This window comes from Triturus cristatus, chromosome 10 (assembly GCF_964204655.1).
Source record: "Triturus cristatus chromosome 10, aTriCri1.1, whole genome shotgun sequence".
Taxonomy (NCBI): Eukaryota; Metazoa; Chordata; class Amphibia; order Caudata; family Salamandridae; genus Triturus; species Triturus cristatus.
The window spans coordinates 1135562339-1135583760 of record NC_140593.1 but is presented as its reverse complement, the minus strand read 5'-3'; the positions used below and the strand labels follow the sequence as shown (position 1 = coordinate 1135583760).

Sequence of the window (21422 nt, the reverse complement as noted above, 5' to 3'; positions counted from 1 at the left end):
GGACGCCAAGATTTTACCCCTGGCAGTATTCGACCATAGCCTGCTGTCTATTAGCCTCAATCGGTATGGTGAACACCCCGACTCCCTCCAGGTGGTACTCCCTCCAGGTGGTACCCCCCCCCCCTCCCCCCATCGCTAATTCGAGATAGGGGCTCTAGTACTAAATTACGGGAAACTATCACTACTTTCTTCGAGACTAACAGTCCAGAGGACACCTCAGAGCTTAATACCTGGGATACCTTTAAGGCGGTCATCAGGGGGTAATGTATTGCCCTCAATGCGGCACTGAATAGACAGCGAGCTAAAGAGAGGGAGCAACTAGAAAATTAGTTGCTTACTATTGAACGCTCGCATAAACTCAATCCAACAAGACAAACTCTACGCAACCTTACGGCACTCCAGGGCAAACTCAGGGCTATTTATAATAATAGGACGGAATTTACACGCCTCAAGTTACGACACCTGTCCTACACCCAGGGCAATAAAATTGGTAAACATCTTGCCAGCCAATTGAGACATAAACGAGAGAGAATATATAGGGGGCAATATGGGACTAATGGGGGAAATTACATATAACGACGAGGGGAAAGTCGACCTCTTTGGTACTTTCTATAAAAACCTTTACACAGAGGACACTTTAGACCCAGATGCTCAGCGAGCTTACCTACAGACACTACCCCTACCCCAGGTATCGGACGAATGGAATGCTTTGCTCGTGGCTCCTATTACAGAAGAGGACGTAACTGCAGCCATTAAAGCCCTGAAGCCTCACAAGGCTCCCGGGCCGGATGGTTATACAGCACTCTTTCATAAAACATTTGCCCCAGATATTACTCCTCACCTTGCTCGCCTTTTTAATATTATGGCAGAAGACGGCACAACCACAGGCACCATGGCCGAGGCCGTGATTTCGGTGATACCCAAACCGCAGAAAGATCCCCAGCGCTGTTCATTTTATAGCCCGATTGCCCTCTTAAACCTGGACGCAAAACTTTACTCCTCGATTATAGCCAAACGCCTGAATGATCTTATGCCCATTCTCATTCATCCGGACCAGTCGGGTTTTATCAAAGGTCGTCAAACGCACGAGAACACCCGTCGAATCGCACACTTAATAGAAAAGGCCAATAGGCGTCAAATCCCTGCGATTCTAGTGGGGCTAGATGCTGAAAAAGCTTTCAACAGGGTGGACTGGCCATACCTCTTACAAACACTCACAGCATTTGGATTTTCACAGAAATTCCTTACTCTGATTAGAGCCAATTACCTACACCCACGCTCTAAAGTACTAATCAACGGGGTACCCTCATCTTCCTTTCACCATTCCAGGGGTGTCCACTCTCACCCTTACTTTTTGCCCTCAGCATAGAACCTTTGGCGCTGGCGATCAGGTCCAATCCCGGAATTATGGGGTTACCCTTCACCGGGGAGTCACATAAAATTTCCCTATTCGCAGATGATGTCCTGCTGTCCTTGTCCAAGCCTGCTACTTCACTACCTAATCTGCATACGGAACTTGCGCGTTTTGAGGGTGTGTCTGGGTTTAAAATCAATGTAGATAATGAATAGGCTACTTACCAGTATGCCTCTGTTCTTGGCATGTAGGGCTGCTGACATTCATATCTGTGCATAGATCGCCGCCTAGTGTTGGGTCCGGATGTTTGCACGTTGTTGTCCTGGAAGAGTCTTCGAAGTATCCTGGGATAGGTGACTCCTCCCCTGGACTACAGTGCGCATGGGCATCCTCTCCATCCTCAGATTGTTTTTCGCCATTGTGGCAGTGATGGAGTAGATACAGAAAGTGATGACCATGCTTACAGTAATTCTGAGAGCTGCAGCTGCTACGGGCGCCGGGGAGGAGGGAGGGCGATATGAATGTCAGCAGCCCTACATGCCAAGAACAGATGCATACTGGTAAGTAGCATATTCAGTTCGAGGCATGTGGGCTGCTGAATTCATATCTGTGCATAGAATACATAGCAGTGCCCTCTATTAGCGGCGGCTACCAGTGCCAGCTGCAGCGGACTGAAAAAGAGTTTTGAGAACAGCCTGTCCTACAGCTGCCTGCTGTTTTGATTGCACATCTACACAATAGTGTTTGGTAAATGTATGTGTAGTGGACCAGGTGGCTGCTCTACATATATCATGCAAAGGAATGTTTCCTAGGAAAGCCATGGAGGCCCCTAACTTACGTGTTGAGTGGGCTCGTGGGGGAATCGTTAATGTGCGTTTAGCCTTTTGATAGCAAATTTGAATACATTTAACGATCCATCTGGCTATACCTGCTTTGGAGATAGCGTTACCTTTGTGGTGTGGGGCAAAGGCAACGAAAAGTTGTTTTGTTTTCCTAAAGAGTTTAGTCCTGTCGATATAGTACATGAGGGCCCTCTTTACATCTAGTGTATGGAGTGCTCTTTCTGCGACAGTTTGTGGGTTTTGAAAGAAAACAGGCAGTTCAATAGTTTGGTTCATGTGGAACTGCGATATCACCTTGGGCATGAATTTGGGGTTGGTACATAGTACGACCCTGTTTGTGTGAACCTGTATGAATGGCTCTTGAACGGTTAGTGCCTGGAGTTCACTAACTCTTCTTAAAGAAGTGATTGCTACTAGGAAAGCTACTTTCCAGGTGAGGAATTGAATCTCGCATGAGTGCAGAGGTTCGAAGGGTGGACCCATCAGGCGTGCGAGGACCAAGTTGAGGTTCCACACCGGTGCTGGTGGGTGTCTTGGAGGAATTACTCGTTTGAGTCCTTCCAAGAAGGCTTTGATGGCAGGCACTCTGAATAAAGAGAGGTGCTGCCTGTTCTGGAGATAGGCTGAGATTGCGGTCAAATGGACACGTATAGAGGTGTATGCCAGATTGCATCGGTATAGGTGTAAGAGGTAACAAATTATGTTTTGGATGGATGCGTCTAGCGGGTTAATGTCATTATTATTGCAATAAATGACGAATCTTTTCCATTTGGCTGCATAGCAAGCTCTGGTAGTGGGTCTCCTGGCCTCCTTAATGATGTCCATACAGTCAGGTGGCAGGTTAAGGTAGCCAAATTCTAGGACTTCAGGAGCCAGATTGCCAGGTTCAGCTGTTGCGGATCTGGGTGCTGAATCTCTCCATGGTTCTGCGTCAAATGCACGGGTTTGATCCGCAGCCTTTGATGCGGCACCACGGAAAGTTCGAGAAAGGTGGTGTACCATGGCTGGCGTGCCCACGTTGGAGCAACCAGGTTGAGTGTCAGTGAGTGTTGTCTGCGTTTGCGTGCCACCAGCGGTATCAATGGTGCTGGGGGAAAAGCATACGCAAATCTGCCGGACCAGTTCATCCATATCGCATTGCCCTGCGACTGCGGATGTGGGAACCTGGCGGCAAAGCTTTGGCATTTTGCGTTTTCGCTTGTGGCGAAGAGGTCCATCTCTGGATGACCCCACTGCTGGAAGTACGGTTGGAGTACTGATGGGTGCAACTCCCACTAGTGCATCTGGTGGCTGTGTCTGCTGAGCAGATCCGCCATCTGGTTGTCCTTGCCGGGGAGGTGTTCCGCCATGAGGAACATGTTCCTCTGAATGGCCCACTTCCACATGCTCTGAGCCAGATGAGACAACTGTGGAGAGTGTGTTCCTCCCTGTTTCTGTATGTAGTACATGGCGGTCATGTTGTCCGTCCGGATCAACACGACTTTGTTGCACAAGTGTACTTTGAATGCTTTCATAGCCAGGAAGATTGCCATCAGTTCTAGAAGGTTGATGTGCATCTTCTTTTGTTGTGTAGTCCATAGTCCCTGCACTGTGTAATGGAGTACATGAGCTCCCCATCCCTGGAGAGACGCGTCCGCTGTCAGTATTATCTGTGGAACAGGCTCTTGGAACGGTCGGCCCTTGCAAAGGTTTTGTGGAGTCCACCAATGCAGAGAGTTGTATGCCCGACCGCTCACCAACACTAGGTCTTTTAGTTGCCCTTGAGCCCGATTCCATTGACGTGCTAAGCACTCCTGAAGCAGGCGCATATGTAGTCTCGCGTGTGGGACTATGAAAATGCAGGAGGCCATCATGCCTATCAACTGCATAAACACTCGCGCGGGAAGGGAGTGTTGGGGTTTGAACTTGGAAATCAGCATTTGCATGCTGTTGATTCTCACTAAATTCGGCTGAGCTGTGGCCGCCAGAGTGTCTATGGTCGCACCTAGGTACTGTTGTACGTGTGCGGGTTGGAGATGTGATTTTGGGTAATTTAGTGAGAACCCCAGACTGTGAAGAAGGTGAATGGTGCGGGACATGTGGTTGGCACATTGCTGGGCTGACTTTGCCTGAACAAGCCAGTCGTCCAGGTAGGGGTAGACATGAATGTGTTGCCTCCGTAGATGTGCAGCCACAGTAGCTAGGCATTTTGTGAAAACCCTGGGCGCCGTCGTCACGCCGAAGGGAAGAACCTTGAATTGGTAATGCTGCCCTTGAATAGTGAACCTGAGATATTTCTTGTGTGATGGGTGAACGGGTATGTGGAAATACGCATCTTTGAGGTCTAGTGTGGCCAGGAAGTCTCCCTGTTTGAGCAGTGGGAGGACTTGTTGCAGGGTGAGCATGTGGAAATGCTCCGAAAGAATATAGCGGTTGAGGGGTCTCCGGTCTAGTATAGGTCTGAGTGACCCGTCCTTTTTTGGTATTAAAAAATACAGGGAGTACACCCCTGTACCTTGCTCGTGGACGGGTACAACCTCTATTGCGCCTTTTTGTAGCATAGTTAGCACTTCCTGCTGTAATAGCGCTAAGTGCTCTGAGGACATAGGACGGTGTTTTGGGGGTATTGTGGGTGGAGTGGAGGTTAATTCTAGGCAGTAACCGTGTTTGATAATATCTTTGACCCACCTGTCCGTGGTGATGGTGTTCCACGTGGACAGGAACCTTTGTAACCTTCCCCCGACAGGTGTTGTGTGGTCGGGAGGAAGGGAGAGGGCGTCACTGTTTGTTCTTGGGAGAGGATCTGGTATTGCCGTATCCGCGTCCTCTGCCCTTTGTGCTTGAACCACGATATCCACCCCTGGTGTTTTTATCGTAAGTACTTTGGGTGTTGCCCTTGTTGTAGGTTTGCTGTGACCCCTGTCCTCTACCTGCTCCTCTATTGCCGGGGCGACGAAAGGAGCCACTCCGAAAGGTCTGCGTTTGGAGAGCCCCCATGGACTTTGCAGTGTCTGTGTCCTTTTCTATTTTTTCTAGTGTAGTGTCAACCTCTGGCCCGAATAAGTAGTCTGGGTTGACCGGCTGGTTGAGGATGTTATTTTGCACCTCAGGTTTGAATCCGGAGATTCGTAACCCGGCGTGTCGTCGTAACATGACGCTAGTGTTTATGGCCCTGGCAGCTTTATCTGTGACATCCAGTGCACACTTGATGGATGCGTTTGTGAGGAGTTGTCCCTCTCTGATGAGGATCTCTGCTCCCTCTTTGTATTGGTCAGGGAGATGTTGTAGTAGGGTTTCTAGTGTGTCATAATGCGCTCGGTCGTAGCGAGCCAGGAGCGCCTGAGTATTGGCAATACGCCATATGTTAGCTGCTTGGGCTGCAACCCGTTTGCCGGAGGTCTCTAACACCTTGGACTCTTTGTCCGGGGGAGGAGCATCCCCAGTCGTCTGCGAGTGCGCCCGTTTACGAGCATTCGCGACTACTCTGGAATCTAGAGGCAACTGTCCTTTAATATAGGTAGGATCCCCAGGAGCTGACCTATATTTTTTGTCGATTCTGGGGTTTATTACTCTTGCCCTGGTGGGTTCTTTGAAAATGTCCTTTGCTGGTTTGAGGACACCTTTCAACATGGGTAGAGTTTTAATATGTCTTTCTGAGGATGCGAAAGTATCCATGAGAAAATCGTCCTCGATGGTGTCGGAGTGGAGTTGAACACCATGATTGGCCGCAGCACGTTCAATGAGGGCGTTGAATGCGGCAGTGTCCTCTGTGGGAGACGTTTTTGCACCATATAGCTGCGTGTCCTGCGTATCCATAGGTGCGTTTGAGTCTACAGGGTCATCCCAAGCTTGGTCAGGGTCCTGTTGGCCTTCAGGGTCCATTTCTCCGGGGTAGGGGACGTGGTCACCCATGTAGTCCTCCAAAACGTCGGTTTCGGAGTGTGTCGGAGAGAAGGACTGTGGATCTTGGTGAGAGGTATGGAGAGGCTCGTAAAGAATTGGTTCCGAATCCACTGGCAGCTTTTTCTTTAGTGGGATCCGGTAGGAGTCCAAAGCAGGCTCTGAGGTTATCTTCCTCTTGTGAAGCATCATTCTGCCTGTTGCGGCATCGATGATGTGTGATGGCGACGTCTCCGTTGGAGAGTGTTCTACAGGTGTGATCCTGGTGTGGGTGACACGTGTTCTGATTTCGAACAGTTTTGGCGCCGTGGGTGGTGGCAGGCCAAAAGTGATGTTGGCCGGTGCCGGAGAAGCTTTTTGAGCCTTTTTCGGCTCGGAGCCAGACGTGTCCTGGAGGGCTGCCTTATCTCTGATGCGTTGCAAGGATGCTGAAACTTGCCGCACCTGGAACGCCGACGGTTCTTTGGCGCCGACCGGTTCCGTGGAGGCAGACGTGGACTTCTTCGGTGTCACGGGGTCATCGAGTCGAGGAGAGGCAGTAGCCGTCGACGGCGTCGATGATTGTGCCTTTGGCGCTGCTTTCGAAGTGGTGCGAGATCCAGCAGCTATTTTGACCTTTGTGGTCGGAGCCGATTGTTTCAGTGCCGGTTTGGCGGTACCGATGGTCTTTTTCCGTGTGTCGGCGCCGACGTCGGCTGCTGCAAGCTCGGCACCGAAGTCCAGTTTGTTGCGGTCGGTGCCGACGGTTTTGGCTGGCGTCGAAGGTGTGGTGGGCTTCGATCCGACCAGTGTGACTTTCAGTTTCGGTTTCTGCTGAACCGATACGGCTTTCGGTTTCGGTTTCGATAAAGGGAAACCAGCAGTTTTGGGTAGTAATGGCTGCCGCTGAATGTCCGAGGCCGGGCCAGAGGGCGGGGCCGAATGGATGCGGGATAGGTCTTGGGTAAGGCCCGAAGGCGATCCCTCGACCGGAGCCATAGACTGACGCACTGGGATATCCACAGTCTGTATGGGTAGGCCTTGCTCGTCACCGGAGCTACTCTCTTCGGCCCCTAAGGCCTCATTGTAGTCTCCTACCTCGGTGTCGGCTTCGTCTCTGCGAAACAGTTGTTCTTCGACGTCTTCCGATCCGGAGTCGTGTTCGGAAGCGGGATTGGAGGGTAGGTTCTCCACGTCTTCCACATCTTCGTCCTCGGCGTCGAAGATGTCGATCGGGGCCGGTGCCGCTTGCTGCGCTTCGAGCCTCGCTGCTCGACGATTCCGAAGAGTCTTCTTGGATCGGAAGCGGGCACGGGCCATACATGTGGACTCGTCGTGATCCGGTGAAAGACATTTGTTGCACACCGGGTGGACGTCGACATGGGGATATTTCGCATTGCATACAGGGCACCGCTTGAATGGCGTCCTCGATTCCATCGTCGATGTCGGGTCGATGGTCGGGTATGATGCGAAAAAGTTGGTCTGGAAGTTAGTCAACTAACAAATAACTATCGATACCGATCGGGAACAGTACCGACGCGAACTAAAGGCCTTTTGGCCTGTAAAGAGTTTTGCCTAACTTGAGTCAAGATAAGCACATCCGAACCCAATGGCGGAAAAAAACAATCTGAGGATGGAGAGGATGGCCATGCGCACTGTAGTCCAGGGGAGGAGTCACCTATCCCAGGATACTTCGAAGACTCTTCCAGGACAACAACGTGCAAACATCCGGACCCAACACTAGGCGGCGATCTATACACAGATATGAATTCAGCAGCCCACATGCCTCGAACATCATGTATACTTCGCCTCACCCTCCCAGGGGCGGAAGTTCGCGAACTCCAGGTCCTTACTCCTCTATCCTGGGCGGCATCTTCCATCCAATATTTGGGGGTTCAACTAACGCCAAAACATGAGGGCCTCTATGCTGCTAACTTTCCTCCCATTCTTGCACGTATCCAAGCAGAACTCACGAAGTGGAACCCTATTTTTCTCTCCTGGCTAGGTCATATTCATGCGGTGAAAATGACCCTCCTGTCTAAGCTCCTTTATTGGTTTCAAGCCTTACCTATTGAGCTGGGGGGTGATTTTTTCCGGAAAGTGAAGGCCATGATCTTAAGCTTTCTTTGGCAGGGGAGGCGTGCTCGCTTCTCCTAGTCTCTACTGCGCCGCTCCCACAGAGATGGGGGAGTTGGGCTCCCGGATATCCAATTATACTACAAAGCTGCACAATTAAGGGTTTTAGTTGAAAGTCTAAGCAGGAATCTGAGAAGCATTGGTTGCACATGGCTCGTAGCATGACGGGGAGGACAATCTGGGACTTGATATGGCGCCCTGGACAGGCCTAAAAATACATACATTAGCACTACCACACGCACCACACTCAAGGTCTGGGACTCTGTCTCAAATGACGACAGATGGACCTCGTTCCCCTCCCCCTTCATGCAGATCCATTTCAACCCCGCTTTTCCCCAGGCTCTCCACGAGGGTCCCTTTGACGCTTGGAGGAAGGGTGGTTGCTTAGCGCTGACACACCTATTTCACAATTTCGATCCTCTTACCTTTGTTAATTGCAAACGGGACTATGAAATAGGACACACGGAAAGATACCACTACACTCAGCTGATGCATTGGGCCCTTAATCCACCAGTGAGAGACGCTGCCACCTGACCCCTTACACAGTTTGAAGCCTTCCTCACCAAGACCTGCTCTATGAAAGGGGCAATTATATTTATATACAACTTTCTGCTTAAAACGGCTCTGACCCCATGCCCACGATACATGCACATGTGGGGAAGATCTGATACAGCGTCCCATTTCTGAGGAGGAGTGGACGCACCTATGATTTGATATTACCCGTTTTAATCACTCCACGGAACTTAGGGAGGCACACTTGAAAACCATGATGGATTGATACTTACACCCCGCCAAGTTACGCCAGATCTTTCCCGCCTCTTCTGAGAGGTGTTGGAGGGGTTGCGGGCTGCTAGGAGACTTTCAACACCTGTGGTGGGATTGCCCGACCATCCACCCCTTCTGGGAGGAAATTCTGGCACACATAAAAGACATGCTGTGATATCCCATCCCCACCACCATGGCAAACATACTTTTGGGGCTGCGCGATCCCTTCCTAGAACATCAGACCCAAGCCGACAAAATGATCATGTGGCTATGTATTGGAGCGGCTAAGATTACCCTGGCGGCCGCTTGGAAGAGAAAGGAGGCGCCGGCCGTTTCCCTTTGGCATTCCCGCCTTTGGAAACTGCTCAGTTTGGAGCGTATGTCTGACATTTTTAGAGATAACTACAAGAACTTTGAGTTTAAATGGGGCCCCGTGGTCGCCTTCCTTTCACGAGGCCTTCCATCCGTCGTCTGTCCTACCTCCATAAGACCTCTACACCTCTTCCAATTTTGAGCAAAGTGCCATTGTCATGTGACTTTTTCACTGCGTGAGTGTTGCCGCTACCACGGGGAGGGTGGGGGGGTTTTTGGTTTTCTTTTTCTCTCAGGTTTTTCCTTTTTTTTTTACAACTGAGGTACAGTGTTAATGGCCTACTGCTAATTTCGTGTCATATAGGCCATGTTATAGAGGTGATGAGTTGTTGTTGTAAAAAGCAGATACCAATCGTTGCCCACTGCTGGCCCTCGACTTGAATCAGAAAAGACTACTTTCAAGTTTCACAATATTTAGAATCTGTACCCTTGACTTAGAGCATTATGTAAGGATGGAGCTTGATTTATACTGGTCATTGTACTTCTTTGGCCTTTACCTTGTTACTGCGCTACTTGGCTCCCCTTTGCGGGATGCGACACCGATACTATCGCAGATGTATGTTGTAAAACTTTAATAAAAACATCTTTGACAAAAATAAGGAAAAATCAATTTCTGGCAGAACATCAGTCACCTCATCAGATGCAGACTTCGGGCAAACAGCAAACTCCTGCATCTGTACATGAACTTCATGGAGAACGTTTCCTTTGGCATCAGTTAAGAGACGGATCACGGGAGAACCACTGATGGGGTCACCAGAGAGGGCAGAAACCACATCTGTGTCAGAACTTCTCAAATCTGGCAAAGGAAAGCAAATTAGGTGAGCGAAAATACACTTTAAGAAAGACAGATACACAAACCAAATAGAGCTTGCCATCAGACTGATTTGTAAATTAACCCTTCTATTATATTGGGGCGATGAGAAAGCTCACCTTTGCCCAAGTTACTAGGTTTAAATGATAAATTACAGTAGAAGAAAGTGTTGCAATCTTTACAGCAAAATGTTGAATTATTTGAAACAAAGTATAATAAAACCTTGGGTAAAACTAACAAAAACATTATGCCATTATGACCCAGGGGAGAGAATACCAAAAAAGACTTCTAGAAAGAAACAGTTTTTGCTGATCACACACACACACGTACACAACCCCACACACACAAGAAGCACCAATATTTCCTATTAAAACAGATGAAACATGTATTCTAATGTGCACATCATCCATGTACCAGTTAGCCTAAGTGAAGACCTCACAAACATTCCTGTGCAATTATTATCTATTGTGTCTGTATCTTATAATCTGTCTCTGAAATCAGAGAAGGGCATAATGAGCCTAAAGATCGCTGTCCATTCACTAGCAAAGCCAGGTATAGACAAATGGCAATAGGTCAGGCATTGCCATGATACAGCAATGTTTATTTTTTCACTGCAAGAATAGGGACACAAAAAAAACGAACAGACGCCTAAACTTGGCACCCATAGACTTGCCATTAACATTTAAAATAAATAAGCATTGCATATACTGAACCTAACATAGTGGGTGGGTCCTAGCTGGCAGGTGCAACTATAACAGGTTTGTGACCTGAAGGTTAATACCTCGTAAATCTTGACCAACCACCTGTGGCACGGAATTGTGCTTCCTTTTTAGGTGGATGTTGACATGTGATGAGGCAAATGCCATCACTCACACTGTGAGAGCCAATGGATTAAGTAGGATGACCCATGGAGTATACTATGTTGGGCAGAGGTAAAATATGACTGACCTCGGAACCTACCATGAGATCAAGAAGGCTGTGGTACGCTTGAGGAGAGAAGCGAGTCACCGGGCGACTGAGCCTGGAGGTTCTTGATCATCCTATGATCGCCGCAGGGTCTGGGAAGGTCTAGCTGAGGGCTTCTGTCACTCCTTTCCATGATATTACCCCCTGGGATTCGGGACATAGGGGACACGGAGCATGATGAGTGCGTCTGATGGGCGTGAATGGGAATTTTCATGAGTCAGCGGCAAGCCGGCGGGGCGGGCGTTTCTACAGGGAGTGGGGGGGGGGGTTGGGTGACCATGCCATGAAGAATCCTGATGAGGCGCTCTTCATGATGGGGCGCGCTGTGTTACATACTATGTTAAGCACGGGGAGGGAGGCGGGGTGATAGAAGAGCGTACATGTCTCCCCGACAGGAGGAACTCTTACTGGATGGGGTTGATGGGCCTTAAGACTGTTAATAGTGGGGTTAGCTGCACTGGATTTTGTTTGCATCTTTTGATCATTTGTACTTCCCCCGGGCTGTTTAACATGCCTTCTTTTTTAAAACTAATAAAAACTGTGTTTAAAAAAATATATATATAAGAGATCAAGAAGGCTGACCCAAAACTCCACAATGCATGTGTATAGACAAGTATTGATTTTTAGGACTATTTGGATTGCATGAAACTTGTGAACCGGCTAAAGTTGTCTTTAGGCCAGATCTAAAAAGGTAATATTGATCCCAAGGACAAAATGCCCTACACTAAAACATGCCCAAGTACATACAACTTCAGAAAAAGCCTAATGAAGTCAACCTATATAATCTACATAGGGACAATATCAGCCAATACTTTCCTAGAGAAAACTATATTGAAAAAAGGTGTTAAATGAAGGGGAGTTTGAGAATCTCTAAAGCCAGCAGGAGACTCAATGGACTCTTACAGATATCAGACCACAGGTTATTTCTCAGAAGAGTAGAAAATCTCAATTTGTCTACTCAAGAGGGTAGGGTGCCCTTTTTGGAGTAAAATATGGTGTAGATCATCCAATGGTCTTTGCCCTCTTTGCAGCTTAAAGTAAGCCATCTGAATTGGGCAATGTAGTGGTCTGGCTTTCTTCCTTTGAGAAAGGCAAAAGTAATTGCACTAACATGAAGGGAGAAATAGGGGTGAGGGATTTAGGAAGAGATAAATATTCTTATCCATTGCCTACTGCCTATCGAGTGCCTGAGGGAGTCTCCCTTTTATAATATGCACAAGTTCATATTGCTGGATTAGGACGTTGCCTCTGTTCATTGACAGCAGATCTGGTCTGTAAAGAAGTCTGTCGCGAGGTTAAACGGATGGATTCTAGAGCTGGATACAACAAATGCCTTGCCTGACTGACAGCTAGGACTATGATCGTGAGCCCACATTCTTTCAACTTTCAGACTTATGATGATGGATGAGAAGAATCCTGTGCAATGATGTATTAAACAAGTATGTATTGTTCCACCATCAAATGCGCATTCCTCAGAGATGCCGACTCAGTTACCTGGATTTACAATATAGGTATTTTTTATGTTTCTTTGCGGCAAACAGATCTATAAATGGTTAATCACAATCATCAGCAGTTGATGGGCCATCTGTGAAAGCAGATACAATTAACGCTTTCCTGAGAAGTGCCTGTTTTCTTGATAGGGAAGGGCTAAACAGAGAGAAAGATACTTTACCGGATTGCCCAATACCATATGTGATGAGCTACATAGTGTTATCTGCTTGATGCCGGAACACACATCCCCGGAAAAACAGGCAGCCAAGCTTGGAAAGCAAGTGTGATTGTGCACAATTACGAAACATTTAAGTGACAAGAGCCCCTCGGAGATCAGCTAATTTTGCAGTGTTCTCTCTGGATGAGGCAAGAACTGTAGAGGAAATCCTAGGGTTCCATTCATCGTACAGGATGACCAATTCAGCATCTGTGTTGCCTAGAGAGAAACCACAATGCTATTGCCCCACAATCTCGATTGACACATCAATTAAAGCTGAATGCACTTCTGCATCTGCCTTAAGTTTAAGGTGTTTCTTTTTATTATTTAGCACGTTTTGACCCTCTACTGTGTCACTGAGCTCACCATGGAACCTATTAATGAACGAAGAAGGGTCTCACGGACATACAGGAGGAATATAGAGAGCAGAAAATAGGAATGAAATGTAAGGACAAGATAAGGTATCTGAACAGCATTTAACCTGAGAGCGCAACCGTAACTGGCAGAAGAAACAGGGAAGAATGAGAATGAAAAGACAAAATTGTTTATTGGAAAATTAGAGCCTCTGTAGACAAAAGAAGAGCTGGGAATGGAGAAGAGCATGGGGTCTTAGATCACATGGGAGAAAAAGCCACAGGAGCATCAATTAGACATTTAGGTGCAAGTTAAAAAGCAAAGTTTTAGTCATTTCTGAAACGGGGCAATATTCTTTTTTGCATCTGATGTCTTGTGAGGGAGAGTTCCATAAAGATGATAAACGGAGATTGAGGCACACTTTTCATTTATAAAACGACTACTGGGCTAGTATGCAACTTGTTTCATGATGTTGAAATTTGTTAACTTATATTTTGCAACACCAGGGGGTTACGTGGAGTTCGACAGTACACCTGGACACTATCTCCTTTCCATAAGAAGAAACTCTGCCTCAGAAATATTTGGTAAGAAATATGAAAGAAAGACAGGAATAGAATTAATTGGGTTGCTGAGGTTTCTGTGCTTTGAAAGTCAACCAGGCAAGTCTGAACTTGATTCTTGCTGCCTAGGGTAACACTAAAGTCAGATTGCTTCCAAATGGTTTTTAATGTTATCTTTTTATTGATGTAAAAACAGATAGTCACAAAATACAATCATGATTCAAATCATAACCGCATACTTATAATAGATCGATCAGTTCAATGATAAAAGCAAAGAAAATAAACGATGCCACTTATCTAAGCATATCCGAATTCTTGCAAATCTTTTTAAGATCAAAGTCTTGCTGCATACAAAATTTCAAACATTCTCACCCTCATATTTTTATGAATCATTGACTGAAATTTGAAACATTTGTAGATTACCAGGTAATCCATATCGGATATCTACCAATAAGGGTAGCTATAGATACAAACTGTGTTGCCCAGAGGCAAACTCTTGGTGCGGCGAAAATATACCGAACAGAGATCCTCCGATATCGGGTGCTCAGCTCAAATTACATTTTTGACTAATAAATGAAGATTTCTCTTTCGAGAAGTTATACAGTAAGGGGCAAGCAAAACAAACATGAAGCCAATGTCCTTTTTTTCATCTCCACATCCAAACCATGCAGCTGAAGCTGCAGCATGCATTTTGTGAATAAGCTGAGGGATGTGATATAGCACCCACCTGCTGTACACAAGGCACTCTTATAATTTGCGGCACGAACAGCCTTGGCGGTCAGCTGGTTATAAAATCTCCACTGGAACATACCAATCTTACAACTATTTGTGGATGTTACTTTATTTTAAAAAGCGGGTACAACTTCGTCATATAATTTCTGAAACAGAATACGATACAAATTTCCAACCCTGTTAAAGACCATATGAAATAGGCTTTACAAATACTTTTAGCTACATAGTTACATTCTTCTTTATAAGCACTGTAGAAATTTCAATTTTGAATAAAGCTAAACCGTAAATTGGGACTTATATGAGGATAGATACCAAACAGTTGGATCCATTGAATAAAGGAAACTGCTTGATAAAAATCTTGTTTGACACCTGAGACTGTCCCATTGGCTGATAGTAAGAGCATTCAAGTGTAGCCCTAATACAGTGCAATCGGCTAAGTGAAGAGCTAAATGGAAAATTCCTGCCAAATCCTACTAAATCTATTAATTATTAATGTGGCATCTTATATCAAGATCACTTTGGAATTCTGGGTATTTTCAGAAACGTACAAAGGTTGGATCCTGCTTCTTTAATCATCATATTTACATAGAAATAGTTGCGAGCATTGTCCACAGTAGCAACTCTGGTTAACACGTGTAAAGAGACTCCTGATATTAAGTTGTAATTCTGGGAAGTGATCTAATTGCAGTATCTGTAAATTGGTCCGTGGTTTCTTTACCTCCATATAAAATGTCGCAATTTTTTTTAATTTTTATAAATCTTTATTAAACAGACTCGACATAGAGGTACAGTTTCACAATAGTCAATAAGGAATATGCTACTTACCAGTATGCATCTGTTCTTGGCATGTAGAGCTGCAGATCTACACACTTGTGCATAGATCGCCATCTGGTGTTGGGCCCGGATGTTTGCAGTTTGTTTTTCCTCTTGGAAAGTCTTTGGAAGTCACGAGGTCGGTGACTCCTCCTTTGGATCGTATTGCGCATGGGCTTCGGCTCCATCCTCAGATTGTTTTTCGCCAGCAGGGAAAGATGGAGCGTAGTAGTAACAGTGAAGATGCGCATGTGTGTGCTATCTAAATAAGATAAACTGGAACAGATAAAGGTAGCCGGGGAGGCGGGTGGGCGTGTGTAGATATGCAGCTCTACATGCCAAGAACAGATGCATACTGTTAAGTAGCATATTCCGCTCGAGGCATATGAGCTGCAGATTACACGCTTGTGCATAGATTATATAGCAGTACCCACCGTTAGCGGCGACCACCCGTATCGGTTGCAGTGGTTTGAAATAACGTTTTGAGTACAGCCTGGCCCACACTAGCTTGTTGCTTAGTTTGCACATCTACACAATAGTGTTTGGTGAAAGTGTGCGGTGTTGACCATGTAGCTGCTTTGCAGATATCATCTAATGGGATGTTCCCTAAGAATGCCATGGAAGCCCCTATTTTCCGTGTAGAATGGGCTTTCGGGGGAATGGATAGCGTTTGCTTTGCTTTATGGTAGCAGATTTGAATGCATTTTACAATTCACCTAGCTATCCCCGATTTTGAGATGGGGTTACCTTTGTGTGGTGGAGAGAAAGAAACAAACAGTTGTTTGGTCTTACGGAAAGGTTGTGTTCTCTGAATGTAGTAGAGTACGGTTCGTTTGACATCCAGTGTGTGAAGAGCCCTTTCTGCAACAGTCTGTGGTTGTGAGAAAAATACTGGTAGTTCTACTCTTTGGTTTAGGTGAAAGGGAGAAATGACTTTAGGGAGGAATTTTGGGTTGGTACGGAGAACAAACTTGTTATGGTGCATTTGGAGAAAGGGTTCTTGAATAGTAAGTGCTTGTATCTCACTGACCCTTCTAAGGGAAGTGATGGCTACAATAAAAACAGTTTTCACTGTTAGGAATTGTAGTTCGCATTTATGTAGAGGTTCGAAGGGAGGCCCCATTAGCCTTGTGAGAACGATATTTAAGTTCCACACAGGTGAGGGTGGCACTCTGGGGGGAATTATTCTTTTAAGGCCTTCCATGAAGGCTTTAATGGCAGGTACTCTAAAGAGTGAGAGATGTTGCCTATTTTGTAGGTAAGCTGCAATAGCTACGAGGTGTAGTCGAATGGACGTATAGGCTAGATTGCACCTTTGTAGGTGGAGTAAGTAGCCTATTATGTGTTGAATGGACACGTCCAGTGGATTGATGGTGTTATGGCAATAAACAACAAAACGTTTCCACTTGGCGGCGTAGCACGCTCTAGTGGTAGGTCTTCTAGCTTCTCTGATGACATTCATACAGTCAGGGGGAAGATTTAGGTACCCGAATTCTAGGATTTCAGGAGCCAGATCGCAAGGTTGAGCTGCGCAAGATCCGGGTGTTTGATATCTCCATGGTTCTGGGTTAAGAGGTGTGGAGAGAGGTGTAGTTTTTGGTGCGGCACTACAGATAGTTCCAGCAGTGTGGTATACCATGGTTGTCTGGCCCACGTTGGAGCTACTAGGATTAGTGCGAGGGAGTGTTGTAGTTTGCGCACCACTAGTGGAATGAGTGGGAGAGGCGGAAAAGCGTACGCAAATCTGCCTGACCAGTTCATCCATATCGCATTTCCTTTGGACAATGGGTGTGGGTATCTGGCGGCGAAGCTTGGGCATTTGGCGTTTTCGTGGGTGGCGAAGAGGTCTATCTGTGGATACCCCCTCATTTGAAAGTACGGGTGAAAAACCTACGGGTGAAGCTCCCACTCGTGGATCTGTTGCCTCTGCCTGCTGAGCAGATCTGCCACTGTGTTTTGGACACCTGGGACATGCTGAGCTAGGAGAAAGATTTTCTGGGGTATTGCCCATCTCCATATGCTCTGTGCTAGGTGAGAGAGCTGTGGAGAGTGTGTGCCGCCTTGTTTTTGAATATAATACATGGCTGTCATGTCTGTTCGGATCAGGACTGCCTTGCCTGAAATTTGAGTTTGAAAAGATTTTAGGGCTAAGAAGATTGCTAGTAACTCCAGATGGTTGATATTGAGTAACTTTTGCTGAGGTGTCCACTTGCCCTGTGTGGTGAGATGTAGTAGATGAGCTCCCCAGCCGGAGAGCGATGCGTCCGTTGTCAGTACTATTTGAGGAACCGGGTCCAGGAACGGTCGACCTTTGGAAAGGTTTGTGGTGTTCCACCACTGCAGAGAGCGATGGGTGCGACCGTTTACCAACACCAGATCTGTTAATTGACCCTGGGCCTGGTTCCATTGGCGTGCTAAGCACTCTTGGAGTGGACGCATCTGGAGTCTTGCGTGAGGCACTATGAAAATGCAAGAGGCCATCATCCCCATCAGTTGCATAAACACTCTTGCTGGGAGAGAGTGTTTAAGTATGAATTTTTGACGCAGAGCCTGTATGTTTGCAATCCTGGCAGGATTGGGATAGGCTATGGCTTTTTGTATTCTGCCCCCGACCGGAGTGGGATGGTCTGGAGGGAGCGGGGGAAAGTCATTGGGTAGGCGGTGTGGCAGAGCGGGCGGTATTTGTTTTGCCTCTTCCTTTATTATTATTGCCTCTGTAGCCGCCTCTTTGATAGCCCCTTGTGAAGGTGGACTGAGGAGGGGATTTGTAGGACGTGGATGCGCTATCTGAGGAGTAGCCTCTACCCGTGCCCCGAAAGGAAGAGCGGCGAAAGGAGCGCCTAGGAGTGTGTGACTGTAGGGCTCCCATGGATTTCGCCGTATCAGTATCTTTCTTCATCTTCGAGGGCTTCATCAACTTTTGGACCAAATAAAAGTTGTTGATCAAATGGGTGGTTCAATATGGAGGCTTGCACCTCAGGTTTAAAGCCTGAAACTCTAAGCCAGGCGTGGCAGCGGAGGAGGACACTGGTGTTTATGGCCCTGGAGGCTGTGTCTGCCGCATCTAGGGCACAGCGTATGGAGGTATTAGTTATAGTTTTTCCCTCTTGAATCAATTCATTGGCCCTATTTCTGTATTTTTCAGGGCGATGGTGCATGATGGTTTCTAGCTCATCATAATGCGCTCTGTCGTATCTGGCCAATAACGCTTGAGTGTTGGCGACACGCCATATATTGGCAGCTTGTGACGCAGTGCGCTTCCCTGACGCGTCTAGGAGCTTGGACTCTGTCAGGTGGTGGTGCTTCGCCCGACGCCTGAGAATTTGATCTCTTCCTAGCTGTACATACCACTAAGGAATCCAGTGGTATGCAGGATCTGTGGGGGCGGCTTTATATTTTCTCTCTATACGTGGGTTTAAGACCCTAGCCCTGACTGGGTCTTTAAAAACCTCTGGTGCATGTTTGATTACTCCTTTTAGCATAGGTAGTATAGCAGTAGACCCATGTGCAGTATCGAAGGTGTCTAGGAGAAAATCTTCCTCTACTGGGTCAGTATGTAGCTCTACCCCATGATAATGTGCCGTCCTCTGCAGTAGGTGGTGAAAACCTTATCGAGTCTTCTGGTGGGGATGGCCTGGATGGATAAAGGTCATCCTGTGGGACATCTGGGATGTCTGGATTGTTCTAGTCATCCCATGGGTCTGGGGATCCAGTAGGGGTGAGGTCTTGTGGCACATCTGCTGGATCGTAGTAAGGGTCCCCTTGATCATCATGGTCTGGAGACAGGGTCGGAGAGCGATGAGGCAGGGGTGGAGAAGGTGGAGGTGGGGAGGGTGGAGGAGGTGGGGAAGGCACTCTGAAAGGGGAGGTAGCAGTGTCCTTCCTCTTTGGAGGTGGAGGTGGAGCTGGTTTGTCCAAATTTCTATTTTTTTTTAAGACCGTGTCAAATGTCCAGTTTTTGGATCCTTGGTAAGTGTCTTTTGCAGAGGATACGGTGTGAATAGTTCTTGCGACACTGTTTGTTCTGTCGGCGCCGAGGTTTTCGGGGCAGACTGCTTTTTAGGCTCATCTGTGCCGTGCTTTTTTGGGACCTCCGATTTTTTGTTCGGTGCCGAGAGAGGCTTCGGCACTGGAGTGTCGGCGCCGAGGGTCTTACGATGTTTAGTCGGCACCGAGAGGGCGGGTTTCGACACCGAGGGCTTTGGTGCTGGGCTCGGTGTGGAGGTGGAGGCAGATTTTTTCTTCAGTGCCGAAGGGTGTTTTTCGGCACCGCTGGTAGGCTGGCTCGAGCCCGAGCTGCCGGAAGGCTTAATAGGCTTCTTTACCGGGCCCGAAGGTGGGGTGTTAGAAGCAGTGTCCTTGGTCTTGCCTAGGCTCGAAGGCGTGACCGAAGCCTTTTTGGGTATCGGCGCGGGTGTGGGAGGGGGTATAGTACTCACGACCCTCTGCGCCGGGGTGATGTCCTCCACATCTGAGTCGTCGGCCTCGGAAGCACTGACGAGGTCGTCGTCATCTTCTTCGATGTGCTGCTGTCCCGGAGCTTCGACGTCGTCCCCGAAGATGTCGACTGGAGCGGAGGTCGAGGAGTGCGCCATGTTGCGTCTGGCCCTTCGATCTCGAATAGTCTTTTTCGATCTGAAAGACTTGCAGGCGGGACAGTCTCGAGCCTCGTGTTCAGGGGAGAGGCAGAGGTTGCACACCTCATGAAGAAGATCGGTGTGGGGAATTTGGACACACATCGACGGCACTTCTTGAAGGGAGTTCTTTCCATCAGCCGAGACCGGAGCCGGGATAGGCCCGAAGGCCGCCGTCGACGACTGGAATCGAAGAAGTGTCGAAGAGAAGGTGATTAAGATGATTTGTGATCTGAAGAATCTCGATGAGCGAGGATTTTGCGTCGATCATTGAACTGGAAAAGTTCGGAACCGGAGCGCGAAGTATTACATCCGAGCCCGATGGCGGAAAAAAACAATCTGAGGATGGAGCCGAAGCCCATGCGCAATACCAACCAAAGGAGGAGTCACCGACCTCGTGACTTCCAAAGACTTTCCAAGAGGAAAAACAAACTGCAAACATCCGGGCCCAACACCAGATGGCGATCTATGTACAGTGTATAATCTGCAGCTCATATGCCTCGAACACTGTTTTTCCCAACTTATGTGAAAGTAGAAAGCATTGCAGCTTTGTGCGAATTGGCTTTTATTAGCCAGTTAGGAAAATACTTGATGACAATTTCTTCTTAGGTAAGCGGCTACTGGTACCATGCATTTGGTAAAACTTCTTGGGGCAGACTTTAAGACAAAATGTAGAACTCTGAATTGGAAGGGACTTCCAGCAATCTCAAATCACAGATATCTCCTGTTCTGAATATGTATCGGGATATGGAAATGGGCAATTAGAAGATCTAACAATGCCATGTGATCTTGGTTCAATAATGAATGATTTCCTGCAGCATTATCCTGAATGAATGTTTTTTGTGGTATCTGTTGAGCTGCCGCATATCCAACACCAGTCTCAATGTTTCGTTCTTCATGTGGAAGAAGTTGGAATAAAATCCCTTGTGTATGTAGTTTTGCTTAACTTCTATTGCTCCCATGGAAATCAGAGATTTCATTTCCTCTTAACAACCAGAGGTTTCTGGATGAATTCTAAGATGTACCCAGAACTTATGCTGTTCAAGACCCACCTGTCCGAAGAGATGGATCTCCAATTTTCATAGCAATTGAAGAGGGTGTTTCTGAAACCTAGGGGAGGTAAACTGGCTGGCGTCAGTTTGCTGTCCCTGTCTCTTGGAAGACACTCGACTCTTTCCTGCAGCTCTTCTTGTAACTGACTGTCTTGAGAAAGTTGTTGTTTGTGAAGGACTTAACTAATGGGAAAACAGACTATATCCCTGCAGCTGTTGATGGTACGACTGGAATTTAAATGGTTAGCATCCCCCTCTGAAGGCGTATTGTCCTCTGCCTCTACTGCCACGAAAGGATGGAAACCTTCTTGGTCGCAGAACATCTAATAATCTCACAGTTTCCGTGCCAGCTTTGATGGATTGCAAGGCATCATCAATGTGTTTTCCAAATAAGGCAGTGCCATTGTAAGGCAGGTCCAAAGATTGTTTGTATGCAATTCTGGGCTGAATGACGTCACGTTAAGC

The 21422-nt window shown here is 47.2% G+C and overlaps 1 protein-coding gene across 1 annotated transcript in view; it reads right to left on the bottom strand.

Moving 5' to 3' along the window:
* Positions 1–21422, bottom strand: part of E4F1 (E4F transcription factor 1) — a 422222-nt gene that overhangs the window by 219382 nt on the left and 181418 nt on the right. Inside the window, exon 7 of the mRNA XM_085629438.1 lies at positions 9960–10123. Within this exon, the coding sequence (XP_085485564.1) occupies positions 9960–10123 (164 nt within the window). The remainder of the gene's footprint in view (positions 1–9959; positions 10124–21422) is intronic.